Below are 27,217 nucleotides of genomic sequence, written 5' to 3'. Positions count from 1 at the left end.
TAGCTTACATCAGGCTGTCACTACAGAAACAGTACTTATTAGTGGGTTTTTGTTGGTTTTGGTATCTTGAGGAAAATTGTTAATTTTTGTGAGTCTTGCAAACCAACTTAACACACTGTATTGTATGGCTGCAAACACCACAATAGACTACATTCATTGTTACCCTGATCTCCACGCAAGTCTTTGCATAGGCATACACATTCAAATTGAAGTTGTGATAAGGAGGGTTTATGGTTCAAATCACAAGCAAAGTACTTGTTTATGTCACAGAGCCATGTCAGCCAAAGAACAATGACCTCACTTGTGCTTCTATTTACAATATAGTATTAAAATTATTGTTTATTATAGGATTCTTATATAACTTAGTAAAAAAAGAGCCTGTTCTGTGGGCATGGTTTCTCTTAAGCCATGTCATATTGTATCTGATTCTTCAGATTAATTTAAAGGAAGAAATATGTAAAAGCACTCTCATGGACAATTTCATAGAATTGATAGCACATAAACAAGCTGTCATGGTGGTCAGCTGTATACAAGCATTGACTTTAAGGCTAAACTGAGGTCTCCAAACAGTAACCTATAGGTTATGCAGCTAAATGAGATGCAAAAACACACAAGTTTATTCAAGGCTAGCATCTCACCACACTGGGAAACAACTGAAAAACAAAAACATATTGTATATGTGTTTTAAATTGAAACACAAATGCCAAGAAGCCAACAGTGCGCAATGAATGGGAGTTTTACTCTTTAGAGACATGTGAGATTACACCTCTTTATATGCAGTCTATGGGTTACACACATTTACTGACTTGCGCTCATAGAATTTTTATTTGAAATATTTATCACATATTAGAAGCTAGCCTTTGCATAAATACAAGTAGGCCTTCCATCTGTAAATCCATTATGTTAATCAGAAAATGTGCAATCTACGTGCAATCTATGACAATCTATGTGCTATCTAGTCACAGTGTCTTTCAGGACTTGATTTAATTGTGCCCAAGTTAAGCAAACTGTAAAGCATTATATTTTCTCAGGCTTGATAGATTACCAGACTGTGATTAGTTGCTGTGTGTGTGTGTGTGTACAGTTTGTGTTTGTGTCTCTCGGGTCAAAATTTGTGTTTGTGTCTCTGGGGTGGATGCAGGGTTTGCCACTTTCATGCGGAGGGTGTGTTAGTTGTTGGTTCTTTCCATGTATCTTTATTTATTCTATTAAACGTTATCTGTTGCTGTATGCATTTAAATGTAACACACACGGAGTTTACCTGCAAACAGTCTGAGTACACTCTGACTTGTCATACCAGCAGAGACACAGGTGTTACTAATTACATTAAAAATGTCTCTGTTCCATTATAATAATCCAGTAACCCATGCCAGTAAGACAGCATGCAGCATATAGGACAAGGGCGTTGGAATTGGCACAACTAAACAGTATGCAGCCATGGTTAAAATTATTAATTACACCTGTGCTTTTCCTGCTGTGACATGTCAAAAATGTTTTCTGTTTAAAAGTAGTCTACATTAGCTGTCTCTGATAGGTCAAAGATTTGTCTGTATTGACATATCAAACAGTTTGTCCTCTGCTGTTGTAACTTGATGAAGTTGATATAACTGGACTGGACAAAATCACAGGATGAAGGAAAGGGTTTATTTTCTGAAGTTGGCAGTCCCTACTGAACACGTATCAGTACTTATCTTCAGTTCAAGGAGTTTCAAGTCTTGTTTGTCTCTCATGATTAACATAACGTTACGATGTCAACGAGCCATCTTGTCATCTATGTATTCATTCAGCAAGAACATCCAGTGCAGTTTTCTTTTGTCAGGCATGAACAATGGCTTTGACTATGCATTAATTATCTCGCGAAAGATGTTACATGGTGTATATACATATTTTAAAAATACCTCAGCGTGTGGTGAAAGCCGGTTATTTTGATCAGTTTACTCGACAATCGACCCAAGGCAGGGAGAACCAAACGATCTCAGAGCAACGTGATGCAGGCAGCCACACAGGGTGGTGACACAAAAGACCAATTAATTTTAAGATGGTAAAATATAACTTCAATTATACAGTTGATTAGACTATGGCCAAGCTAATTTACAGTATATGCGTAGGTGTGAAATTGAGTCATGAGAAGCATTCAAAATTGTAACAAACCCTGGAACTGGGTTAGCTGAATTAACTTATTAATTTATCTCCATTTTACACATTTACATTTTACAAGTGATTTTTAATTGTGTACACATGAAATCAAGTCTAAATTGATAACAACAAAGATTGCCCTACATATAGGCCCAAGGAATGAACGTGAAACAAGAAAGCCTACAGGATTTGAGGGTAAAACTCTTATGGGAACTTTTGTTTTATTCTATATTAAACGAAAACTTAAAAAAAAAAAAGTTTTCTCAAATATTGCAGCCACAGAGAATGTTTATTATGTTATATTTATGATGCAGCTCAAGATTGGTCCGGCGCTCCACATTACAAAGCCCTGAGGTCTGAGTTGTGGCCTGTAGGCGGCGACACAGAGTCCCATTTCTGTAAAAACAACATCTCACCTTCTTTCTTTAGTCCAAGTGCTGGAGCACGTTTGAGTGACCATGGAGTGCGTTTGCTGTCATGTAGTTCAGCGTTAATACGGCGTGAATAGTAGAGGAGAGGGACTTTCGTGTGGATACGAGGAGCCACAGTCGAGCCATGGCTGCACGGGAGGAAGGAGAGGTTTTGCACAGTAAAATAAGGCACCACGACGGAGCTGGAAGTGTAAACAGCTCAGAGGGCTTCAGGAACGGCTATGTGAAGAGCTGCGTCACCCCCCTTAAACAGGACCATCAGAGGGGTTTTTTGTTTAACTTGTGCAGGTTTTGCAACGAAGACATTCTCAATTCCAAATTGCTAAAGGTCTCTGCCCTCTACGTCGGCGCGTTTGTAATTTTCGCGGTTTCTTTTCTCATTTCTAGGAGCTTGCAAAGTGACTCGCTTTGGGATTTGCGGACTTTTTTGTGGGGCTTCTCCCAGTCCATCAGTCCTTTATTCAGCATAGGATGTGCTTTCTTCTTTTTGACGTTTTACCTGAGGAGGAAAAAGAAGGAGAGCAGCAAATGTTGGCTCGTGTCACTGCCAGCGTCGTGTTACCTCGGGGATTTTCTGGTTTTGCGGTTTTTGCAATGGGGAGAGGACCAACACCAGATGCAAATGGTGGGCAGGTTGTTATTCGTGTTGGGATGTGTGGGTCTGCTCACACTGATCCCCACTCTCAAACTCAAACACAGTGTTCTTATACTGGTTTTTGCCAGCGTTGTGTGGCTTGTTTCTTTCACAAGTTTGAGTGGTCTCCCCGCGCTGCTCAGACCGCTCTTCGCCTGCTTTGCGGGGGTTTCTGGCTGCCTGTTGGGGCTCTGTTTTGACCGTTACTACCCGTCGAAAGAAGCACCGAGTGGGATTTCCAGCGCCGAGGAAAAGGTCCCTGTGATCAGACCTAGGAGAAGGTCCAGCTGTGTTTCACTGGGGGAAACGTCGACCAGCTATTATGGCAGTTGTAAAATGCCTCGCAGACCCTCGTTGCCCTGTATATCCAGAGAACAGGTAGGTCTTCCCCTGCAGGACCACGTCTGTTGTTGTAGTTGTAAAAGTAGGCCCACTGATCTAGGCTACCCCGAGTACACATGTGCATCAGAGGAAGAAAACACCCAGTCTTATGTCATGAAAAATCCCACACAAACTACTGACTCGCAGGAAAAAAAAAACATTCCCTCACAGAACAAGCTGTTTCATCAAATTATCAGCCATACGTTAGATATGCAAAAAGTAAATGACTTGCAGTTAAGGAAAACATTGTATTGTGAATGACTTAACTTGGTTATTGTGGACTATTCCAGGTGGCAGGCAGTCGAACATTATTTTTTTTGCAGTGCTATTATACAGGCCTACATGTGTGTTTATAAATATCAAGAAAGGGCTCTGTCCAAATTTAGTTTACTTTTTTTTCAGCATTAATGATAATTATTTTAAATAATGTGTCTATATAGGCTATAAATACTTAATAATTAAATATCAAAACTCAATATGCTATGGTATTTAATCTGTTTTCCTACAACACTTACAGTCATGCAATCAGTAATGTTTGTCTACGTTTTGTTGGAAATATATTTAAAATTTCAAACTTTATATACCAGATAATCATAAAATGTGAGTGTCTATCGCCATACATCATCATACCTCAGAATAATAACAAAACCAGCAGCAAACCAAGTGATGTGGCCTACAGTCCTATATGTTGAGCACAGGCAGGGATTATTTAGTGTCTACATTCAGTGTCTGTTTCTTTTTCTTTTTGTTTCTGTTTGTCAGTTTACACGCAGTAGCTAACAGGTCCACCACAAAGTGATGCTCCTTCCTACTTTGCATGAGTTTTGTAAACCAATACACCTATATCGAGTGATATCCATACCTGGTGAAGACTATCATGTTGCATACAGTATATTGCAGACAAAAAAGCTGATGCAAGCTGCTACCTTTATCCCAGTGTAGACATTATAGACAAAAGACAACATTATTGTTGTTGCTATCATTTTAAGCAATATATTTAACCACAAAACATGCAGTTCTTCAGTGGATGCCAAGCCATCAGCTCACACACATTGTTTTCGTGTCCTTCAAGCTTCGTTAGAAATGATAAGAGAACTAAAAATGTATATCCAGTTTGTCTAAGTTGTCCTATTTCCAGCAGTTGTTTTTCCACTTCATTGTGTTTTAAGCTGTTAGCAGATTAACAGTCACATTGAGTTAGGCCTTAAATGTTGGATGAAACCTAAAACAGAAAAAACATTTTGGATCATTTAAGAATTTAAGAATATGACCACAGACATACTGACATTTATTTGACTACTACGCCATTTCACCTTTTGCTTCATCTGATAAGATACAGAAACATTAGATCCCAGAATGCCTTTTATGTGTTATTGACCATTACCGAGAAGTAAACAACGATATATGGAACCTGTAATATCTTTTTTTTAAGTTTTGTGATGGAGGCCTCAGTTCCAACATTTTCATTTGGAAGAGAAAGATGATGAATAGAGCCTAAGATGAGGTGTTTTTGCTTCAACATTATTTGCAAAAAATGTGTGGTTTATATATATTTATATAAATATCTAAAGAAACATTGTATAAGAGGGCAACGTCTGATAAGAGTATTCCCATTACACATTTATATTTGGCTCATCTTGCATCCGTGTTAGTTACTTGACTTACAATGTAAAACATTTGTCAGTGTTGACATTTTCAAGGACTGGGGCTTAAAGACTTGAATCTCACTAATGTCTTGAGTAAAATAGAATTTTTCTTTGTAGGTAGGTATACAGCAGATACAACACACTGTCCCACATCCTCAAAAAGATGAAACCTCCTTTATACCGTGTAAAATGCATAAATGCAAATTTTAGACAGCAATGTGGCAAACGCATTAAAAGAACAATGAAAACTTGCGTAAAAGTTGTGGATAGGATGCTGTTAATTGTGTGTAGTCATGCCATCTTATCAACTAAATATCTGACATGCATCCAAATCCATACTGAGTAAAAAGATAACCAAAATTGCGGGCCATTGTTAGTGCCCACGTCATCATAACGCTGTCCTTAACAACATAAATGGCAGCCTCTCAGTGAACATTTATGTCAAAGTTAAGTTTTCCTTTGTGAGTAAAAGGGACAAACAACATAAAGACACTCCATAATATTCCAGCTGGTGTGTATTTCTTCTGAGAAATGTCAGTTAGGTGCATTCATATCTGAATTGCCTGTTAGTTGTGAATTTTGGGGTGAGTGTGTCTGTAGGTGTCAGCCCTATGATGCAGCTTACTGGCAACCTGTTTGGCATATAGTGTCCACTGCATTCTGGGATAGATCTTCATTTGGATAGTATGATATTCTACATAATTAACTATGCAGCCCATAATGTAGGGAAACAATGTTCATGGTCTTGTATCTTAAAAAAAAGTAGTTTTCTCCTTTTCCCTCAAGATTTTGGAAATGTTTTGAATTTTAGCTGCTAACAGCACCCAGCTTTTCATTCCCTGGGTTTGATAATCAGGAAATGTAGTCGGTGAAGAACTGTAAACCGAGCATAAGAAATCATTTTTTGTGATATAACTTCTCTACATATTAATGATTATTTTTGTACAAAAACCGTCAGTTTCTGCGTCAGAGGCAGGCACAAAGAGACACAAAGGAAGACTCTGAAAGGAGTCACTCAGGGTTCACTGGTGATGTCACACATGTTCTTCATCTTCACACATATTTCGTACACATAACAGTCAACCCCCTCTTTCTGTTGTCTGAGAGGGTCACAGGTTTTCCGTCTTGCGGTTGCAAAGAGGGGGGGGGTTATTTTGTTCGCAGTACCACGTGGTTTCATATACAGCAAGATCATCATCACCTCGTAGAAATGGCTATATAGTTTTATGGCATTATGTCAACAGACGAGCTGTTTTTGTCAGGTTAACAGATAAATGTGAACAGTCTTAAAACGAAGTAAACTAGAAGAAAATGCCGCTTTCAAAACAATTTAAACAAGAAATCATACTCATGCCTTTTGTTTAATTAATTTCATGTGCTTGTTAAAATCAGATAACGGGGCATCCCAAAAAAAACTGTTAACAGTTTTACCTATGTTCTTAATTTGTGTGGATTATGTTTTAGTAAAGTAACAACAGAGACAGTACTGCGTCACTATATAACTATAACACATAACTCTGACTGCTGAAAAGGACCTAAACAAGAGTGACACTCACGACCAACAAACTTTAAAAATAGATAATGATGTAAACACAGCTATCCTTTTTATCTGTGGTAAATGATCATGGTATAACCACAGCAAAACACTCCCATCTATTCACTTGTATATTATTTGTGTATTACGGATTATATAAATTTAAAGACATTTGCAATAATGACTATATCATACCTTTCCATGGCTATTTTTTATTAGAAATAAGAAAAGTTGAGACTCGACTGTGTACTGTGTGGAGTTTGTGGGCTCTATCAGGTGCTTTAGAGCAATGAAGAAGACACATTCAATTTTCTATAATGCACCTGAAATCAGTTTGACATTCATGTTTGAACCGATGTGTTCTTCATTGCCACTCCGTTAATGTAGATGCAGACTTATTGTAAGTTGACACCATCATGAATATTAAAGCTATAAGTGCTACTTCAGACGAACGTACTTCATGGCCTGAAAGACACCAGGGTAAGAGTTGTCCCACCAGACACCTGAGGTTCTGCATGTCCAGTGCCTGTATTATTAAGGATTTTGATATTTAAGAAATATTTGGCTTGTTTTTGTTTGTTAGGCTTGTCAATTGTCATGAAGGAATTAAAGAGCTGCAACAGAACATGTAGGATGCTGTAAAACCTTAGTATTAGTTGCACCTAAAAATACAAAAATGTCAGAAAGTGGTTTGTAGCCTCTGTCCCAGTTTTTTCTAATTTGAGTTCAAATTGAGGACACAAGTATAAAGATTTTTTTTTTTTTTTGATATTCAAGGTTTAAGATGTTTTTTCACAACCATTTTTCACCCATCAGAAGTAACTGCTAAAGGTATTATATGATAATACAACACCAGACTAATTGTGTATTATTATCGGGTGCAGTGTGTAGATAATGCAATAAACTAAAACATAGCCCGTGGATTAGCATCTCTTAGACAGAGGCTATTACTTTTGCTGTTGTGAAACTACACTTAGCAGTTTTTAGCTACTAGTGGTGCTGTAGGGAAATGCTTTGACGAGCAGCTGGTCATATTGTTTGACTCGTGGATGCTAACAGCATATACACAAGGCTGGCCATCCATGCCAAAAATATTGATCTGTTAGGCTAATGAGGCTAATTTAGTTTTTAGGAAATTCTGGTCTGTAGCTCGTTCTGCATGTGAAACTGCCACAAAAACGATGTTTACCTGCAGACTTTTCTGGCCATGAAAGTGAATAAGAGGTGATTAAAGGCATCCCCTGGATTAACACAATTCTACATGTTAACAGTTGGAGGTGGTAATGTGTCCTAAAAGGCAGCTATGTGCCAATAAATTAGGAGACGTGGAAATCTCAGAGCACTCCAAAAATTGTTTTTACTGGTATTTTGTAAGGTAGGAATTGCATCCAAATATTTGTTGAGACTTTAATAATACAGTTCAGTTTGGTGACAAACACTGAATGCAAACACAACCAAACTTGTTTTGAAGAGAACACCTGCAGTGTCCGTTTTATAATCACGTTAGACATATGCGAAAGCTAATAAATGAGTGGAAGGCGTCGAATTCAAAAGTTAAGTGTGACAGTTCTTTCTAAAACTAAATGACAGAAAACCATACAGAGCTTAACAGGGACTGCGCATGCTCTGGTACTGACAAGCACAAATTTGGATCTACCAAAAGAATCACATTTTTTCTTCAGCTCATCAAAGCCTCCGCAGCCTGTTTATTTCAGCAACCTACTATTGTTTTTACTAACCTGTATAATGCCACAGATCACAAGCTTTTCAAGAGTTTAATTTGAAAAGGCTGAGCTTTCAAATGTTCGCTACATGTTACAACAAATACCAACACACTGCACAGCTCCATAGATCACATACAGATTTAGATCACGTCACTCAAATTCAGCTGACTGATGGCACAAATCTCTGTCTATATACAGTTTCAATGCATTGTCAGTTATTCTGACTAGTTTTTAACACCAAGATGATGGAAGTATGGCCTACCAAAAACAGCAAATGTTGCTTGCTACTCTTTAAGATTTAGTTGTTATTTTTTTAAATACAGTTTTTTTCAAAAGGAGAAACTAAACTAAAGAGTGGGCCATGAAATAATATTTGCTTTGACACTGCTTTAAAGCATCTGTAGTCAACCTCAACTCTGATTAACTGCACCATGCCATGTGAATAAACCATTCAATTATTATCTGTTTATGATCTTAAAGCAAAGACCAAACAAACAATGAGAATTAGTGCTTGAGATTTACAGACTAATTCGTTTTCATGTGTTGATATGGTCCCGCTGTGAGTCCAAAGATTGCTTTAAAGGTCAATTTCTCTGTTTTCTTTGCCTGTGCGCAATGTTGTGGTAGTGTACAGTGACAGTCTATAGCTGAGCACATCTTTGTGCAAGAACATTCATTTATATTTTTCTGTTTGTACAAGTGATCCGAGTCAGATTCACCAAACTCGCTTCACTGTACAAACCTGTCGCAAATCGCACCTTTCAGACTCATGAATACCATGATGCTCATGAGCAGGTGCACGTTCGTAAGATTTTATCATAATAATCAACACCTTTAAGTCGCCATATAAGGCTGCCTTTTCGACTTCGTCTGTGGGAAAGTTTCATTCACAAAAATGAGAGTTTCAAGTCCTGCTGTCAGAAACCAGGAAACAAGAATGTGACATATCCTCCTATGTCCTATTAGAGGACGCAAAACAGCTAGAAAATGTTAACAGTACATCTGTCATTGATGTATCATCAGAGCAGTGCTGTGCTGTGACAGAAATAAAGAGGGAATGGTTTAGCCTACATGAAGTTAGACGCTAAGTCCATGACTAAAATGTGAGGCGGTCGAAGTGACGACAATTACTGAAATATTAGACTAGAGAATATTACAGCCTACAGTAGGTGATGTTACACTGTCGGGTGCCACAGAGGATGATACTGGACAGAGACCTGCATAAAGTCCCCGAGGCAGCTGTCTTAGTGCTGTCTTTCTGACTTTTCTTCTTACTGAAATGTATAAGCTGCTTAAAAATAGTAAAATCTAAAAAACCTCTCAATGCATTGGCAAGCCATAATGATAATGATATTGTGGTCAGCATATAAATTTTGTTATACTGTGGATTGTTTTTTAAAGTACATGCATTTCAGTATCACTGAAGTCAAAATTCATTCAGGTTAAGCCGCCATAATTGTAAAGTCAAAGGACTATGTTTTCTCCCTGTGAAGGGAGGCGGTCATGGGTCGTACCACAGGTCTCATTCTTAGCTACAAACAAAATGTAAGTACCAGAAAAGTGATGAATGCCACAAATTCTATTAAACTGTTCGTATGTGTCGCCGAATTTGAATATGTGTGAATATGTTCATACGATAGGTTCTTGTGTGAGGCTCAACATATTGAAACAGTGTTGAAACTGCTCGTTTAGAAATCATGAAACGGGACAAAGGTTCCTGTCACTGTCAAAGTGAAAACATGGCCAAACCTACACATTTAAAACAAAAAATATCCAGTACAAACCTATAAACAAAACCTTTGATGTAGTGTTGGAAATGGGATTTTCTCATTTAGCGAATTGCTGTTTCAGTTAATGTGAATTTTTGCTCTGATCATTTCCAGTCTCAGTTTTGTGTTTTTTGCCACAGTAACTCAAAACCTCTTGCACAACCAAAGCTTTATGGATTGACTGTAAGTGCCAGGGGTCAGGCTCACTGAATCCTAGATTTATTGCAGTAACTGTGTCACTCTGTTGAGTTGAATTCTTCTTCAGTAGAATACCTAAAGAAGTCAGTGAAGCATGGAGCTGTGACACGGCGAAGGTGCCCTGTAAAACTTTGTATTCCCAACTTTTATTGCGAGATTACTCTTGCACTTTGAGACTGTCCAGTAATCACAAGGGTCACAAACTGAGACCTAGAATTTGGTTAAATCTATTTGCAAGTGAGAAATATGTTTTGCAAATTTTCTGCTGCATGTTTTGGTTGTGGATTCTTAGAATCATTTAATTCAAATGACTGTTTTCGAAAACAATGATTTTATTGTTTAACCTGAATGGCAACCGGTTCTTACCCAGAATTATGTCAACATGTGTCTCTGAGACCCAGTTAGTTTTTTGAAATATAGAGAATAAAGTGGAGATAATATTTTTAAAGTAGGATTATTGTATTTGGGCTTTCATGTCAGAAATCTAAAAGCTTTACTTCATGTGTAAGACCTAAGAGGCAGTGCTGGCAGTGAATTCAGGGAAAAGGCCCTCTTTTTGTGTGGTTACCACTCCATGGGGGCAGGCAGGGGTAAATAATACACTTAAGTAACCCCCCATCCAGACAAGAACAGAGAAGTAGGCTGCAGAGAGAAAGGTTGGAAGGGAGAGCAGTGAAAACGCAGAGCAGCTCTCAGCTGTCACGTTCGCTTGCTGTAAAGCCATGTGGAATGATATAACATTGACGTCACAACCCAGTGACGTACCACAGGGTGATTGCAAAGAAGGAAAAAAAAATGCCAAGTCTTATTAATCGCCCTGTAGAATATAGCGTCTAGCCTCTAGCAGTGATGAGAAAGGGAGAAATTGTCCGTCTTCAGACGGTGTGCAATAGAAAGTGTTTTGGTGGAAAAAGGTGCCATGGAGAATTGTACTTCAGACCACTTAGCTTATTCATCCAAAATATCAGACAAAGCTGTAGGCTTTATAATTTTGTATTATTTTGTATTACAAGATAATATATTTTATATTTTGATATTTTTTGCTGAAGGTATACATCAATGTAAGGCTGACATCAGCACAGTGGTGAAAGTGTATTGAACTAGTTATGTAATGTTTACTTTGATTGAACAAATGCTCCCTCATCAGTGTTATAGTAGAACAGAGAGAAAGTAATTAGTGTAAAATCTAATAGTAGATTTGTGATTTAGAAAATAATATTATAATTAGTCTCATCCTAAATGTAGAGATGTGTATTATCATAATGCGGTTGCTTTTTTGTCAGTGGTGTAATGACATAAAGTCATGACCAAATTAAATCGTACCTTATATGCTGTTTATACTGTTTGCACCTTCAGCCTCTTTATCTGATTTGTCTGTGGGGATGAAAGCCTCTGTGCATTTAGTGGAACCGTCTGGTTGCTCTTTTGCCTCTGGTTCACTATTATCAAAACTAAACCACTGTCTGAACAAGGTGTGTTCTGTTCAAGACGAGGAGGTGTGTGTGTGTGTGTGTGTGCGCGCGTGTGCGCAGTGTATGTTGATTTTGTTTTATTTTCCAGTACACTAAATCCCCCATATGCCATTTATGTCTTGCACTTTTTTCAATATGATATATGTGTTATAATGATAATAAAATGATATAAAAATTGAAGTAAGTCCATCCTGCTTTAAACAATGAAATGTTTAAAGGGTAATTAAATTGTTGTGCCACTCTGGGCCTCTTACATGTTCAGGATGTGTCATGAACACCACAGTGAATTTTACGTTGTAACTCATATTGCTCATATTTTTTTTATTTTGATTTTTTAATATTTGGCTTATTAAAAATATTAATATTAATTAAGATGAAATAAGATAACTAAGAGAACCTTTTGAGCTCAACCTAATTTGTAGAATTTATTTTGTTCATTTTATACATATTACAGAACTTTTGTTGGAATTGACTGTAGCTTCTAGAGACTGTGCTACCTTGAAAAAAAGGGCCATTAAATGTCTAATGTTTTCTGCAGTTAAAGGGTGTGTGTGTGTGTGTGTGTGTGGTGTGTTGCTGTGTGTTTTTTTTTTATTTTAAGGAAACTTTAATCTTGATATTAATATTTGGAACAATTTCTATGTGAAAGTAAAAAAAGTATTTAGTCTCTTGTAGCACCCCCAGTGTCATTTATAATACACATATTCATTTTGTTGGACTTAATTTTTGGATTTTAAACTAAAATGAACATACAGCCATCTTTAGTGAAAGTGGTGTTCATGTGACTTTGAGCTGATTATTGTGATATTTGATGAAATATAATCTAGGCTGAGCTGTTGTTTAACTGAAGGAGAATGACGTTAACCACAGTGTGTTTGTGCAACACTTGCCATATCAAGACCAAGATGTTCTAATTCACTGCTTAGCAACTACTTGTCGATGCCACAGGTAGCTTTAATAGTATAGGTAAACATTTTGTGACTGCCAAATCCAGAGCTGAATCAGCATTTATGAGTCTTGCCTATAAGTGCAATGGATATTTTGAGGTGTTTTTCTTGAAATGTACATAATAATTTTATTATTTTGGGAAATTGCATTGATAAAATTTGGCTTGTTGTTATTGGATCCAGGTGACCTGCTGTGACAGCTTCTGTGAATTATACTCTCATCCCACTTTCTTTAATGTCAAAACTCGTTTGCATAGCTGCTTTTAATTTTTCAGCGGCTGCAGCAGGACCAGTAGAAAGGGTTAAATTGAGCGAGGTGCTGTGTGTTTGGCTGACTGCAGAGTGAAACAGGATGCAGCGACTGCATTGTCAGCCTGCTGGTGTGAGTGCAAACAGATGAGGAAATGCTGGAGCGGGTACTCCAAAACTCGGGTTACCCTGGAAACGGTTTGCGTCATGATCACCAGCAATTAGCTTGCAGCTCTTTAGTTTTCATGATAGGTCTACCAGAGCTTAGCCTAATGACTCTAGTGTCTGAAGAGTCACCATCAAAAGAGAAGTCACAAAATATTCATAGACAGTTTTGTTTTTCTTCTTCCTTTAACATTTTGTTTATCAAATAGTCCATAAATTGCTATTATTTTGGGACAAAGTTAGGGTTATGGTTTTTTTGATGCTGTTTTGAACTGCCTAAGAAGAGCTGTGCAGCGTGTCCTCTCTTTCTTATTTTTCTCTAATGAGCCTTGATGTGATGTCCTGACCTCGTCTATCTGCTTGTATTATTATCTATACAAAGCTTATTTGTGGCTGAGTTTGTGTGTTATTGAGGCCCAGAACGTTGGACTGGAGAGGGGGATGCCGAACTACTGCCATCTACTAAGTTTGGGCTAATTAGACCTTTTTTTTTAATGCAACTTTTGTATCAGCTTCCCGTACTTTGCCTGTTTTCAGTACATGAAAAATTGTCAAATGTGAAGTGGCTAGATAAGATAAGTAATGACTAAATGTTCCTCAAGCCACTGGCTGTGTTCGCAACACAATCAAGCTTTTTAGTTTGAGGAGACAGTGGAGATTCTCTGCACAGCTCGTCTCATAGGAGGTTCCCAGACAATGCAAACATTTCAGGTGTCTTAGCTTTGAAGTTCAGGATGAGGTTGCTGAACCTTGCGTGTGTTGACTGTTTGTCCAGTCCAATGACAGGGTTAGAGTAGAGGGAGGGAGCATGGTTAGGTTCAGTCAAGGGGTGGTATGGTTAAATTAGACCGCTATGACATAGATGGTGGTAGCCCTTGGATAAACTGCTGCTGTGGGAATTTAAGCAGAATGGAGAAGCAGAGGTGAGGGATGTAGTAAATGTTTTATTTAAATGAGTACATACCATAGGTTTTACTGACTGTTAATAGTCTCCAGATGACTTTATTAATGTCACTTTTTCCCTAAATATTCTAAAAGGCTTTACGTGGTGATCTGAAGGCATGGTCAGACAAGAGTGATTTCAGCTTTCTGTGGCACTGAAAATGATTACATTTATCATTTTTGCATTGCGTTCTCATCGAAACACTACATCGCAATCTCATCAAAATTTAACTCTCTTTGTTCCTCTACTTTTCTCTCCCTCATTTTGTTCTCTCTATCTCTGTTTCTCATTTTCTCTGAATTTCTTTCTGTCTCTCTCTGTGCGCCTCTTTTGAAAACGGTGTCAGCACTGCTGCTTTTACACCAAAAGGCTGTTGCTAAGTGACGGTTGACGTCAGCCGCAGCTACAGAGGAGGGCTTGTGTGTGTTTAGCAGCTGAGGGCAGATCCCACTGAAAAGGGCAAAACTGTGAAGCACTATTAGTCACTGCAATGAAAACCCTAACTTCAACCAACAGGATCGCCATTTCATAAAACTGTGCACAATTTAGTCTGAGTGACTTATTGTAAAAGTAAATCTTTCAAAGTGGAATGATGAGGTTTAGACCAAAATTTTCTTTGAAGAAACTGCACCCGGCCAATCCCCACCCCCTTTTCTTCACTTTTTCTTTAGTCTGTCGCTGTCTCCCTTTCTTTCTCACTTTAACCCCCGTCTGCCCCTCCCCCAACACGCAAGCACACACACACACACACACACACACACACACACACACACACACACACACACACAGGCTCAAATGCCAGACCCTCCCTCCTCCCCCCTACTCTTCCCCTCACATAATGTAAGTGAGATTTTGTAGATAGATTTTGTGTCTGACGAAGGTCTCTGACTCTGAGCTTCAGTGTGATATCTCCCCCATCCGGCCAAGGTTGCTCTTGATCTGCTCACCATTGTTCAGTGTAATCAATTCCCGGGGACCTGAATCATCCTCTCCCTCCCCACCACTACACCCCACCCCCTTGCTTTTCTCTCTCTTGTGACCGCACACGAAATTTGACCTGTTAAAGTGGTCCAAACAAAAAGCTCATCAGCATTTCAGGTTAGGATAATAGTGGACTTCTTCTGTTAACCTCTCTTCAGCAGTTGAATTGTTATTGGTTATTATTTTGTAAGAATTTAGTACATGTCTGTTGCAGTGTGGTACTTATTTTGTCTACGTCAAAGCTAAAACACTGAACCAACATAATTTGTTTGTGCTTGCTTGACACACACAAGACAGTACCCTCGTTTTTTTTATGTGAGAAAAGTTAGGGAGCTGTGACATAATGATAATAATAATAATGATAATAATTTACCTGTTCATATACAGCAGAAGACATGTCATGTCTGTTGCATCTGTGCTCCGAAGACTGTGATGTAAGTTATTATGGCTGATACAGGCTGCTGCTGGAGATAAACCAGCGCCGGCAGAGAATGAGGGTCTATGGGCAGAGATAGGTTTTTGCAGCAGTCATATGGCGCTCACTGATGGCAGAGTGAGTGAGCGGAGAGCACAGGGTTTAATCGCACACCCCCTCTGCAGCTAATGCACACTGTGCTGTTCAGATACAGTCTGAGCGGTGGCCCGCCCCAAACTGTCACTGCTCCCTGTGAAGGCCTTGAAATGACGTGCTCATAAGAATTTTTGAAGAGTGAGATTCAGGGATCAAGGCCTGATCTGCAGTGGTTTAGTGGCCATAGAGGCTTTCCTTCAAGCAGAAGACCAGTTCACCCTTGTGAAACTGTTGGAGGGCGTCATTTAGCAAGACACACAATCCCTCTCACCTTCATGGCCACACCTGACAGGAGACTGTAGACTTAAACAAGCCAAAGAATAATATTTTTTATTCAATAAAGAGACACCATGTCATAGTATTTATATACTATAAAGGCTTTTAAAAGTTAAATCTCACTTATATTGATACATATTGCAAAACATGGGATTGTTTGCTGCTGTGTGACCCTCCTTTTGTCCTTATCTGTCATGACCCTCTATCAAAGGATCAACTGGATCAACAGTGGACTTGATGCCACATATCAACAGCAGGCACCCTGGCATGGTACCATAGACACAGGGCATTAGGCAGACAGCAGTAGTTAGCTGGGGGTAGGAATGGATTATTTTCTATCTCCTTTCCTTTGTTTCTTTTCATATAATGAGTCTCCTACAAAGAAATTATCATCATGCTCAATTCTTAGGTTATTTACCATGTTTCATCCATCTTTGTATTTTAACTGACAGAAAACTGCAACATTGTCTGAAATATGCTTATAAAAAAAGAATAAGTCAGACTCCGTCGCAATGATGATATCAAATAGCTTGCAACAAATAAAATATAATTTATCCTAACATAGAAAATGTAGTTACTTTAGTTTTCCTCTGTAGTGAAAATGCTTTTCCCTGCTACTTCACCTTTGTAAAGGTTTCAAATATGGTGCATGTTTGTATTCAGTATTCATTCAGCATTCAGTAAGGGAACTCCGGATTGTTGGTCATGCAAGACTGTATGTGAGGCCCTGCCATCCTCTGATTCAGAAAGTAGTTGTGTTGTAACCAAGTCCCACTCACGGCAGCAGTCACCATCTGGGTCTGTGGGCATGGGCTTATAGAGGCCAAACACCACCAGGTTGTTTTGGCTCTTTCTTGGCTTCCAGCTTCTACAGAAATTTCCCCTCTCTCTGTTTCAGCCTGTTCATTGTCCATTTGCAAAAGTTCTTGTCTCGACACTGAATGGCATTTTGTCGCCGCTGTCATAATCACAAATTTTTATTTTCTTTTATTTGTCGTCTCTTCCACAGACCGCTCAAACAGCTGATCTGCAGCCTAATATAGTGCGCGGGATAGTGCGCTTATGCGTAGAGGAATACTGTAGTTCAATGGCTCTTAAACTGTTGTGCCAAAGGAAAGGGCAGTTTGACAGGAGGGTAAAGCACCGAAAAAATTCAAAATATAGCCTACACTTCAACTGATATTGTACCTCAACCAAACTATCCCTTTAATAGTCCATGCAGATAATGCATTGAAGTTAACTGTTGGAGCAACAGAGCAGTGAAACTAACAAGCTTAAGGTCACATTCAGGCAACGTTACTACTCTAAAACAAACCTCAAAGGAACAACTGCAATGAAATATTTTGTGTGTGTGTGTGTGTGTGTGTGTGTGTGTGTGTGTGTGTGTGTGTGTGTGTGTGTGTGTGTGTGTGAGAAAGGGATTTGTAGATTTGTAGTCCAGGACAAAAATAATGTAGAATATGGTGTGATGTGTCCAAATGGATGCCTCATGTGTCTTGAGGATCATGATTTCTCCCTTTACTTTATTCTTCCTCTTGGCAATCAATATTTTTCTCTAGAAGTCTTCCAGTTTTTTCAACCTTATTTACCTGATTTACGACTAGAGTGCTCTTTTACATCGATGCCACAGTATCTTCATACCTGGAAACTTAAAGTTCTTCAAAAAAAAAAACAAAAGGATTGTCAACTACACAAATCTTGGTAAACTTGGTACATGTAGGCCTCACCTTTGCTCTCCTTAACTCTGTTTAGTAAACCTACCTCAGGTTTGTGTGACTCTGACTCATCTGACAGTCAGCCAGTGTTCCAGTATTTATGCCATGTGGCATCTGTCTCAGGTGATGCAGGCAGAGCTTGCCGAGCTCTGAGTTTATACTTACAGATGTAAAACGCTGATCTCTGGTGGTTTCAGCATTATGTTGTGACCCACACTCTGTCAGCACTGGCTGCTGAGTCTGCTTGTTCCTAAGACGGGATATTGAGGGGAAAGTAACTGAAGACCCCAGTCGCTCTGAAAGCCACCTCTCCTGCCTTGTGACTCTGTGTTTAAACTTCAAACTGCATGATGCATTTGTAAGGAAGTGTAGATTTGTCACTTAAACTCAACAACAAATATGTTTGTCTGTTAGCTGCAACTTCAACCATCATTATAATCTTCTATTTTTTCTGACTTCATTTGTTACATTAGTTTTAACATTTAGGCTGCATTGTGATCAGTTGGTTTAACAGACTGTTCTGGCGCAGAGATTTATGTTTGTTGAATGCATCAATAGCAGGAGATAAGTATCTACAAATAAATGAGATGTCCGGTGCTCGGTTGTTACAGGAGTAGGAGAAATAGGAGTCATGTGACTGATGCATCCTGTGATGAAGGTCACCCGCATATAGCCCTGCCTGAAATGCTTTTGTGCTAAATGGCAGAAATATCTGTTATATTTAAATTCAAATATTGTTGATGCAGTCATTTTTAAAGGCAGGAAGGAAAGCGTGTTTCTTTGTGGTGGAGCATTAGTGAACTTTTTGCTTAAGCTTACACTATTATTTTTGCTGCTGGATGTCAATGGTTGTGGCTATAAATATTAATATGCGTCTGTCTGTTTTTGTCTGCTCCAACAGCAGGTTCTCCATGTTCGTCACTGAGAGCAAACGGGCCTCATGGCAGAATGACAGTCTTACTTCATTATGTGTGCGCTAAACACCAGGGACTCCACAATGTGAAATACCGACACACCCCACCCCAGTACCAAGCCAGGGTGGATTATTCTCATGATACATCAATTTATTGCTCTTGGACATTGCAACAAAAAAAAAAAAAATTGAGGCCTGCTGTAGGATTTAGTTCCCAACCCAATATAGTGCTGCAAACTATCAGCAGGGTTGCTGTAAAAGTGTAGTAGAAAGCGTTCAGTTGTCCATCGTCTTGCCTTATCATGGGAAGTTGATTGTTGCACGCTCGTGGGTAATTGCCACACACTGAAAAAGGGCGTTTTGCCCAAAACATCTGTGCCGAATAAAATGACGGAACTGCAGTACAGTCTTGGAGATTTTATCATTCTGAAATGTCCAGAAATGTATGAAGTTTTATATTCTAAAGGTCTAAAAGTCAGACCTAATGTTTTTTTTAAATGCACACCTTAAGGCTGCATTCTTGGATTTCTGGCCACTAGAAGGTAGAAGATTTCTAAAACTTTATAGACACACAGCTTTGACGTATTATGGCCTTAATGATTGTAATAGTTGATAAGTTAGCAAACAGTTGCCTACTCACACATCCCATGGACATAGAACAGCGTTATTATCCCATTCAAGCCATCTGATGAACTTAAGTCCAATGTGCACCTTCCTTTTATCTTAGTTTGGTCTCAACCAATTCCTGAGAAGGATATCTGGATATTTAGGTTGCTACATGTTTTACTTTCTTCACCTTGACCTTGACCTTGTCTGCTTACTGTTGGGCAAGTATTGTACAGTGATTCTAGTCAGAGCTGTTGGCTGCTTCCTGCTGCTGCTTGAAACGGGGGTTTGAGAGCTGTGAACTGTACGGACTGAACCATACTCTAAATATATAGCTGTAAAACCAAAATGACCTAAAAGAGGCTGAAAGTCTCCATAGAGCTGCAGAGTTTAGCAATAGTTCTCTCTGGGTGTTTGTGTGTATGTACTGATGAATGAAACTTCAAATGTTTTTAGTTTTTTTATATTTACAGCTACTCAGTTTATGATATTATATGACTTAGCAAAGTTTCTGCAGGTTATCACACCTTGTCAAAATCATATCATACAAAAAAGAACTGGTAGCTGTGAGCCATTTTGAAAAGTACATGTAGGAGCCCAGTATGATACTGACCTTTACCTATGTGATCCACACACCATGATCGGGAGAGTAGGAAAGGACAGGCTGCAGAAAGCCCTCTGTTGCTATGGAGCACACAAACAGACTCTCACTGTGAACTTTCCTAGATGAGTGTATTGAATTTGGTGAAATTACTTTATAGACAGTAACCATTAAGTTATTTAAGTGTGTTCTCAAATAACTTTAACAACAACTTCACTGACAGATGATGAGCTGTTTCAGAGTAGTCTGTTCCGTATTGACCTTTAACTTGACAAGTGTACAACTGCTTCTTAAGCTTTTTTTTTTTCATTTAATTACCCCTGTCACCTCAGCTTTAATGGCAGCTTTGTGAATGCCATATGTAAAGGAGAAATAAGAAGCCTCCTACGGGCAGCATTGGTCACTTGTTTGTAAATGATTTACTTAACACAATTTCTGTTATGGTCTCTTCTCTCACTGTTCTTTGTGTCTGTCTCACTCGCTCTACTTCCCTGTGAACTCCTCCTCCCCCTCCTCCTCCTCCTCCTCCTCCCTTTGCTTGGCTCTGATGGATGGCGTTTGTGTTCACATGCTTGTTATTGGCCAGAGTTCCAGGGCTCAGGCGTTAGGTTGTGTTTATGAGAGGAGCCTGCACTGATTCCATGATAAAACCAGATGTTCCCTTACAAGGCTTTGAGCCTCCCTCATCTAGCTCTCATGTCCATATCAGGTATAACCTTCCTGTTGTACTCAGGCCTCCCAGCCTCCAAACTATAGCTTGCTCTTGGGCTCCACAGTGGTCAAAAAAGGTTGCGTGTGAAGGACATATATCACATGTTTGCACTTTGATAGAGAGAAACAGTCGTAGTTAGAATATGCTGGGGATATAGACTATTTGATATCAGTTTACCCGTCAGAATAAGAACATTATGGAAAAATTACGAAGAATTGTAAACTAAAAAATGCAAAATTAAGAATATAACAACAGCACCGTTTTCCTGTGACATAATGTGGTCTTTTATCATTATTGATTATATTTTTAAAAAGTGTAGCTTATTCACACATTTTAGAAGCATTTTTGCTTGATAAGTGACTTAATCACTCTAAACTAATAAATTAATTATTCTTAATGGGAAACAATTAAAAATAGTTTACCATGAATTTTATGTTGATCAACTAATCACTTGTGTACTGAATCATTCACAAATTAACAGCTTCACATGTAGCCTATCAGCGTGTCCAAAATGACCCTACCTGTCTTTTTCAATAAAGGTTGAGTACAAAAACGTGTTGCAGCTGCCATGACCTGTTAATATACGAAAGGTTTCCAAGGATTGGAACATAAAGTCACGTACACACTAGAACTATGCTGTTACGTTTCAAAATAATCTACCTGGAATGTGCACTTGCATGTTATTTGATTTGCCAGTTCAGCATGCTGCTGTATGACGTCGTATTGCATTGTTGTAAAAGTTGAGCCAGTGTCAAAGTTTTGAACTGACTACCCCGTGTTTTCTTTGTGCCAGAGCCCAGATCTGTGTCAGTGAAATGAATGAGGAGGTTGCAGGTTTTGGCACAGTGCTGTTGTCAGGGTTAAAATCGACAATAGTGTTTCAAGAGTTTTGGAAGTAACAAACCAGGCAACCAGACAATGGTATGATCCCATGTGTCTGCGGGTACTCAAACTCACTGAGTACTATCAGGTTCATTTCTTTTCTCTGCGGCCCTACCCGGTGGAACAGTTTGTTTCATACCACTATGCTGAATGGTTGGTTGTAAAGAAAGATTGTAAACAAACATACTGTATGTATAATGTGTGGACTAATGAAAAGCAAAAAATTATATGTGTAGAGGATGTAAAATTCTTGTCTTAGACAGTAAATCTCTGTAGCCTTGTCACAGTTTCAGCAGAAAACATTTGCACTGAGATCGCCTGGCATATATTGAGTGTTTGATAATATTAACTTTAACCAGCATATTGGAAACCAAACTTTTGTAAATATAAGTAAATATCAGTGGAGGAAATACAGTTGGTAGAAAAGGAAAACAAAACAGAGAGGCCAGTCAGAGGCAGATCTGGATACTTATCATACTTAATAAACAGCTGCTTCAATTTTTTTTGATGACATATGAAGCCTTCGTCTGGCTCTGATTTTATATTCTGTGCGTCACAAGGTCAATGGTCCTTTTAATAATTACTGGTGTTAACACTGGGTAAACCTGGGATATCTATATGAACCTGCAGATCAGCAAATCAGTGTCAGCAGAAAGGACTTTGAGAAGTACTATTCTAAGTATTTACACTTGGGCTCACTGCCACCGCTCTCCAAAGGTCATACATGCCGATATTCTTGCCAATCTCTTGTGATAAGACAAACAGGCATCTTTTTTTTTTTTTTTTTTTATAAAGTCAACAATAGAATAAACCCTAATAGATGTATGTGCTTTTATTGTCCTGGTAATTTAAATTTTGCCTCACTACAGGCAAACATTGTGTACAACCTTGTCTTAAATGTCAGTGTTTTCTGTTAAATTTGGCATTACTTCAAAAGACATCCAATGTCAGTATTTGGTACCTGTTGTTTGCTACCATTCCTCCCTATCCCTCGCTTTTCATACATTTGCATTTATCCACAGCTTTTCCTTTCTTTACCCTAGCACATTACCTCCCTTTCATTAGTTCACTGTATATTTTGTTTTTGTGAAAATTCTGTGGTAATGTATGCCCAAAAGTAGCTTTTATGTCCTCTACTCCATATGTAAACAAACACAAGTATGGCAGATCAACCTCTAAAATACTCTTAGTGCTCTACTACTCTGTGTGATGTGACTTTGATTCTAAAGCCTGTGTCATGCTCTTCATTAGCCTGAGTGTCTCCCCACTGGCTTCTATAAATACCCATAAAGCTTTCTTCTGTGGCATTCTTGGGTGCCATCGGAAAACTGAATCTTTGTTGAGTCAAATGAACGAGTTATGTGCTTGGTGGTGTTGTTTATATAGTCCCAGCCCCTAGGATTGAGATAAGAAACTGAAAACTTAGAAGGCAGTAGTTCACTTTCTTGTATCTCACAGTAGCAGACACCATGAGTGGCTTCTGTCTGCAACACATAGAAAAGAAGCATGACTGCTAATTGCATGTTAATGCCATGGAAAATGCACAGAGATAAGAATGAAAAACAGTGGACAATATAATATTTGTCAACAGTGGATTTGTTTTTTGTTGAAACTGGTTGTTAACTGTTCATTTCTGTTTGTCTAAACTGGGATTTTTCACACCCAGGTGACCAAGACAAGAAATCTATAATTGTTAACTTGTCCATGCCTTGGATGGTTTGAATGTTTTAACCATGTTTGGGAAGACATTTCATTATTAGTGTTTGTTTCTTTTTTTAATTCACCAGCTTGTTGCCAAATAGGACAAACACCACAGTATCCAAAGAAACAGATACTCCAAATGACACTGATAGGTGCTGGCTTTTGCAGGGCAGACGCTGAACAACACCAGTCCAGTGAAGTGGTAGATGAGTGTGAAAGAGAGGGATGACATTTTGCACGAGCTCCTTTCCCTAGTCAAAGAATTTTCCATGGTCCTGCCAGGTTGCCCTGACGACACTGGTGACAGCCATAGGCGGACTAGCCATCTGGAGTACCATGAGTTTTCCCGTTTGGGCCTGTTGACCTGTGGGCCGGTGGTGAGCCAAGCAACACTGATGCAAAATAGATTTTTACAAGTCTTTGGTCCTGTAGATTGTCTGGGAGGACGTACTGTGTCTCTTCCCACCTTTCACAGGCAGCTGCTTAGTCAGTTCATACTTTGGTCGTCTGCTGCACCAAGTTGAATTAAGCAGAAAGTGACAGGTTGAGTAATTGTGACCTTGTAAAGAAACTGACCAAATTGTGAAAAAAAGAGTAAAAATAAAATATATTGAGACAGTTGTTATTTAATAAAGCAATTAATTAACACAATTGCTTATTGTTGAGTTTTAGCAAAGCGTCCTCTTTGTCAAAGCCTTCCTCTCACTTTAAAGATATCGTAACCACTTCCATAAGGGTATGAACCTTTTGTTTGATTAACTTCCTCATCTTTGGTATGGGGTTAATGTAAGTTCACTGTTGAACTCAGTCTCTTTCTTTATAACCATTTTGTATTAATCATTATCTGTGACAACCTACAAGGAAAAGATAGTCAGATTATGTGAATTATAAAGACCACATACTGGTAGCCATGTCAAAGCCAGTCTATATTTATCATTGTTAACAAATAAAACTTTACAGCGAATTGGCGATGAGGGATCATTTTATTGCCAGCAATAAGTTCTGAACTGTGCAACTCTGGAAGGAAGAGTTTATCGTAAACATTTGTGCAGCCAGTGATGATTCCTGTTTTATTCCGTATTCTTAAACTCATATTGAGAATGTTGAAGTCACTGTTAATGATTAACACAAAATTAATTTTGTTGATTAAAAAAAAAATTGTTGCATCGCTAGTATTTTTTGTGGTATATTTTATCCTATGGGTGAATTTTGTGTGTGTGTGTGCTTGAGTGGAGGATTCATCTCTGTAGTGAGTCAGTCTGGGTCAAAAGTTCAGAGACAGTTTTTTTTTTTTTTTTTTTTTTTTTTTTTTTTTAATCCCTGCTCCTTCCTTCAGCTGCTGGCCTACAGTCAGCTAACCTGTCTGAGCTTTGGCACTGTGCTACAGGCCAGCCATATCCTGGCAGTTCAAGCAATGTCTGACCAATAGCACACACACACACACACACACACACACACACACACACACACACACACACACACACTCACTGCAAACCTCTCATCTGGTTAACTCTCTTTCCTGAACAGGGGCTTAAAAGAATCAAGCCAGCCTGTGCTTTCTTTTCCTCTCTCCATATCATCTTTTCTTCCCGTGCGTGTCTCGACTGCCAGAGCCCATTCATTATCAGCGTGTGCATGTGCAGAGGGCTGCTGACGTTGTGTGTGTCGCTGCAGACTGACGTCAGCAGTGCCCTGCTCCTCTCCATACAAATGCCCTGCCTGCCTGCCATTGATACCTTTTCTCTGCCCCCCACGCTCTTATTAGCGTCTTTTTATCAGTTCCAGCACCTCTCACACCACACTGTTACAGCCTAGCTAATATGACACGCAGGTGTGACTAACCGGCCGTCTAATAGATTGCACAGGTTTATTGACTCCTGTAAGGAAATATTTATGACTTGTCTCATGCTAAATAATTGTGTGTATGTGAAGAGTTATTTCGATGTTTACTATTTCTTGCCTGTGCATTTAAGTGCATGCATTAGCGTTTCACTATCTGTGTTATGGTCTGTTTTGTCTATGTGGGTCTGTCCTTGTTTGCTTTGTATCTGTACATTCAGGCAGGTGTGTATAAATATAGTGTTATATTTCCCTTGTGGAAATACCTGCACCATAAATAAGCCTCATACACATACACATGTGGGTGTGCACAGTGTTACACAGAATGACAGATACATGGGATACAGCCATTCTAACAAGCCCTATCTGTGTCAGCCTAAAATTAAAAATAGAGAACTGTGTGTGGGGTAGAGAAAATACGCAGGCAGTCTGACATGGTTGCAGCCATGTTCCCATATCCTCAGTTGTAAATATAAAATTATGATATTGATGTACAATATTATTAGCAATTGCAAACATCCTCACAAAGTCTGACGTCTTTCTCTACTCTTTTTAAATGCAAGTTTGGGTTTATAGCATGATTTACAGTCCCCCACTATATTGTTTACTTTCCTCTGTCCTAACTCTTAAGCTTGCAGTGGATGAAGTATTTAGGTCCTTTACCTGAATAAAAATAGTAATGTGATAGTGTGAAAATACAAAAGTAAAAGTACATATTACTTATCATCCTTTTAGATAATTTTCATTATAATTCTTATTTCAGATAAATAAACATGTTGTAGCAAGTTGAGTTTGGGGTAGTCTTAACTACAGCTTTATATACTGTTCGGTAGTTAAATCTAAAGCAGTGCACACATAATAAATTACATGATTCATATCTTAATCTGCACATTAACTATTAAATAAATCTTGTGAAGTAAAAAAAATGCAATATATCCCTATAATCGTGGATTGTGATCATAGTTGAGTGATCATAGTTCCATTATTGGATAGCTGAATGCCACGTGACTGAGTTGGAGTTTCCCCTTTGGCTGTTGCTGTTTTAAAATCAATTGGCACAAAACTGGAAATAAGACAATATGCTTACTGCAACATTCGCTTCTAATATTTTCTCAAAGCAATCATTTTACAAGTAAATGTTGATGACATCACAGCACAGTCTTTGTCTTTATTTTGTATTATTATTATTATGATTATTTTTATTTATTTATTTGTTTCTGGTTGATTGTGTGAGACGACGTCACATTTATAAAATCAGGATTTTAGCAGCAGCTTGGAAATAGCTTCATATTTATTCTGTTGTCTGACAAAATGAGAACAGCTGACTGTATTAAAATACTAATAATATGTGAGCACAGAGTAGGAGAGAAGCCACAAGAGAAAGGGCTGAAACCGACTGACACTATGCTGAATACAAATAATGCAAATGTTGTTTACAGTGTTTCCACAACAGTTTTCAACAATGTCCTCAATTTTGCACATTGACCGTATGTGGTCCAGTGACAAATCATATACCAGGTTTTGACCTAGTCTTGTTAAATGTAGCTGAGTAGAAATATAAAGTAGTATAAAATGGAAATGCTCAAATTGCATGATATAATGTGTTTTGCAATGTGCTTTTGTGTCTGTGCATGCATGTGTCTACAGGTGTCCAAGTGTCAGCTGCTGAGTTGAGTGTCTCTGTCTATGTGTCCGCCCTCATGTCATGTTTTCATAACATCACTAGAGAAAATGTCTCTCCTGTTCATTGAAAGATTATAATCTCATCACATGCAGAAGGCCTTGCTGTAAATAAGTTGTTGCTTGGCACACACTTTAATGGTGGTGGTTGGTGGTAGGCGCCCATACAGCCAGCTTTTCCTGTTTTCTGAGCTAGGTGAGAGTTAGGGAAGAGTCCATGTTTTTTGTGCACAGATAACATAGAGGTAAAGAGAGGAGCATGCTGTAATGGTGACGTGTTGACAGATTGTACACATACTACGCTATAGTGTATGACACACTGCAGACATTTGAGCGTTTCACTGGGTGTGTGCTGCGTATGTGATCACGAGGGTCAGTAGAAAATGGAACTGCCAAAACACAATCCTTTGGTTGAGTTAAATGAAGGCCAAACTCACATTGTATCTAGTTGTGTCTCTGTTTTTTTTTTGTTTTTTGAAAAAAAAAATCTCCGTCTGTTCCGTCCTTTACT

The 27,217-nt window shown here is 38.6% G+C and overlaps 1 protein-coding gene across 3 annotated transcripts in view; it reads left to right on the top strand.

The window, feature by feature from the left end:
* The first annotated feature begins 2,563 nt into the window (after window positions 1-2,563).
* The window catches only part of pde3b (phosphodiesterase 3B), a 41,200-nt gene continuing 16,546 nt past the window's right edge, over window positions 2,564-27,217 (top strand). For 2 of the 3 annotated variants that reach the window (XM_022765329.1, XM_022765328.1), the window contains exon 1: window positions 2,564-3,579. In XM_022765329.1, the coding sequence (XP_022621050.1) occupies window positions 2,692-3,579 (888 nt within the window). In that variant the 5' untranslated portion in view covers window positions 2,564-2,691. The remainder of the gene's footprint in view (window positions 3,580-27,217) is intronic. The other variant, XM_022765330.1, reaches the window with a different exon arrangement.

The sequence above is a fragment of the Seriola dumerili genome, unplaced genomic scaffold (genome assembly GCF_002260705.1).
Source record: "Seriola dumerili isolate Sdu_G_001 unplaced genomic scaffold, Sdu_1.0 BDQW01000674.1, whole genome shotgun sequence".
NCBI lineage: Eukaryota > Metazoa > Chordata > Actinopteri > Carangiformes > Carangidae > Seriola > Seriola dumerili.
The sequence above is the reverse complement of the archived record's forward strand: the minus strand, read 5'-3'. Positions and strand labels throughout refer to the sequence as shown.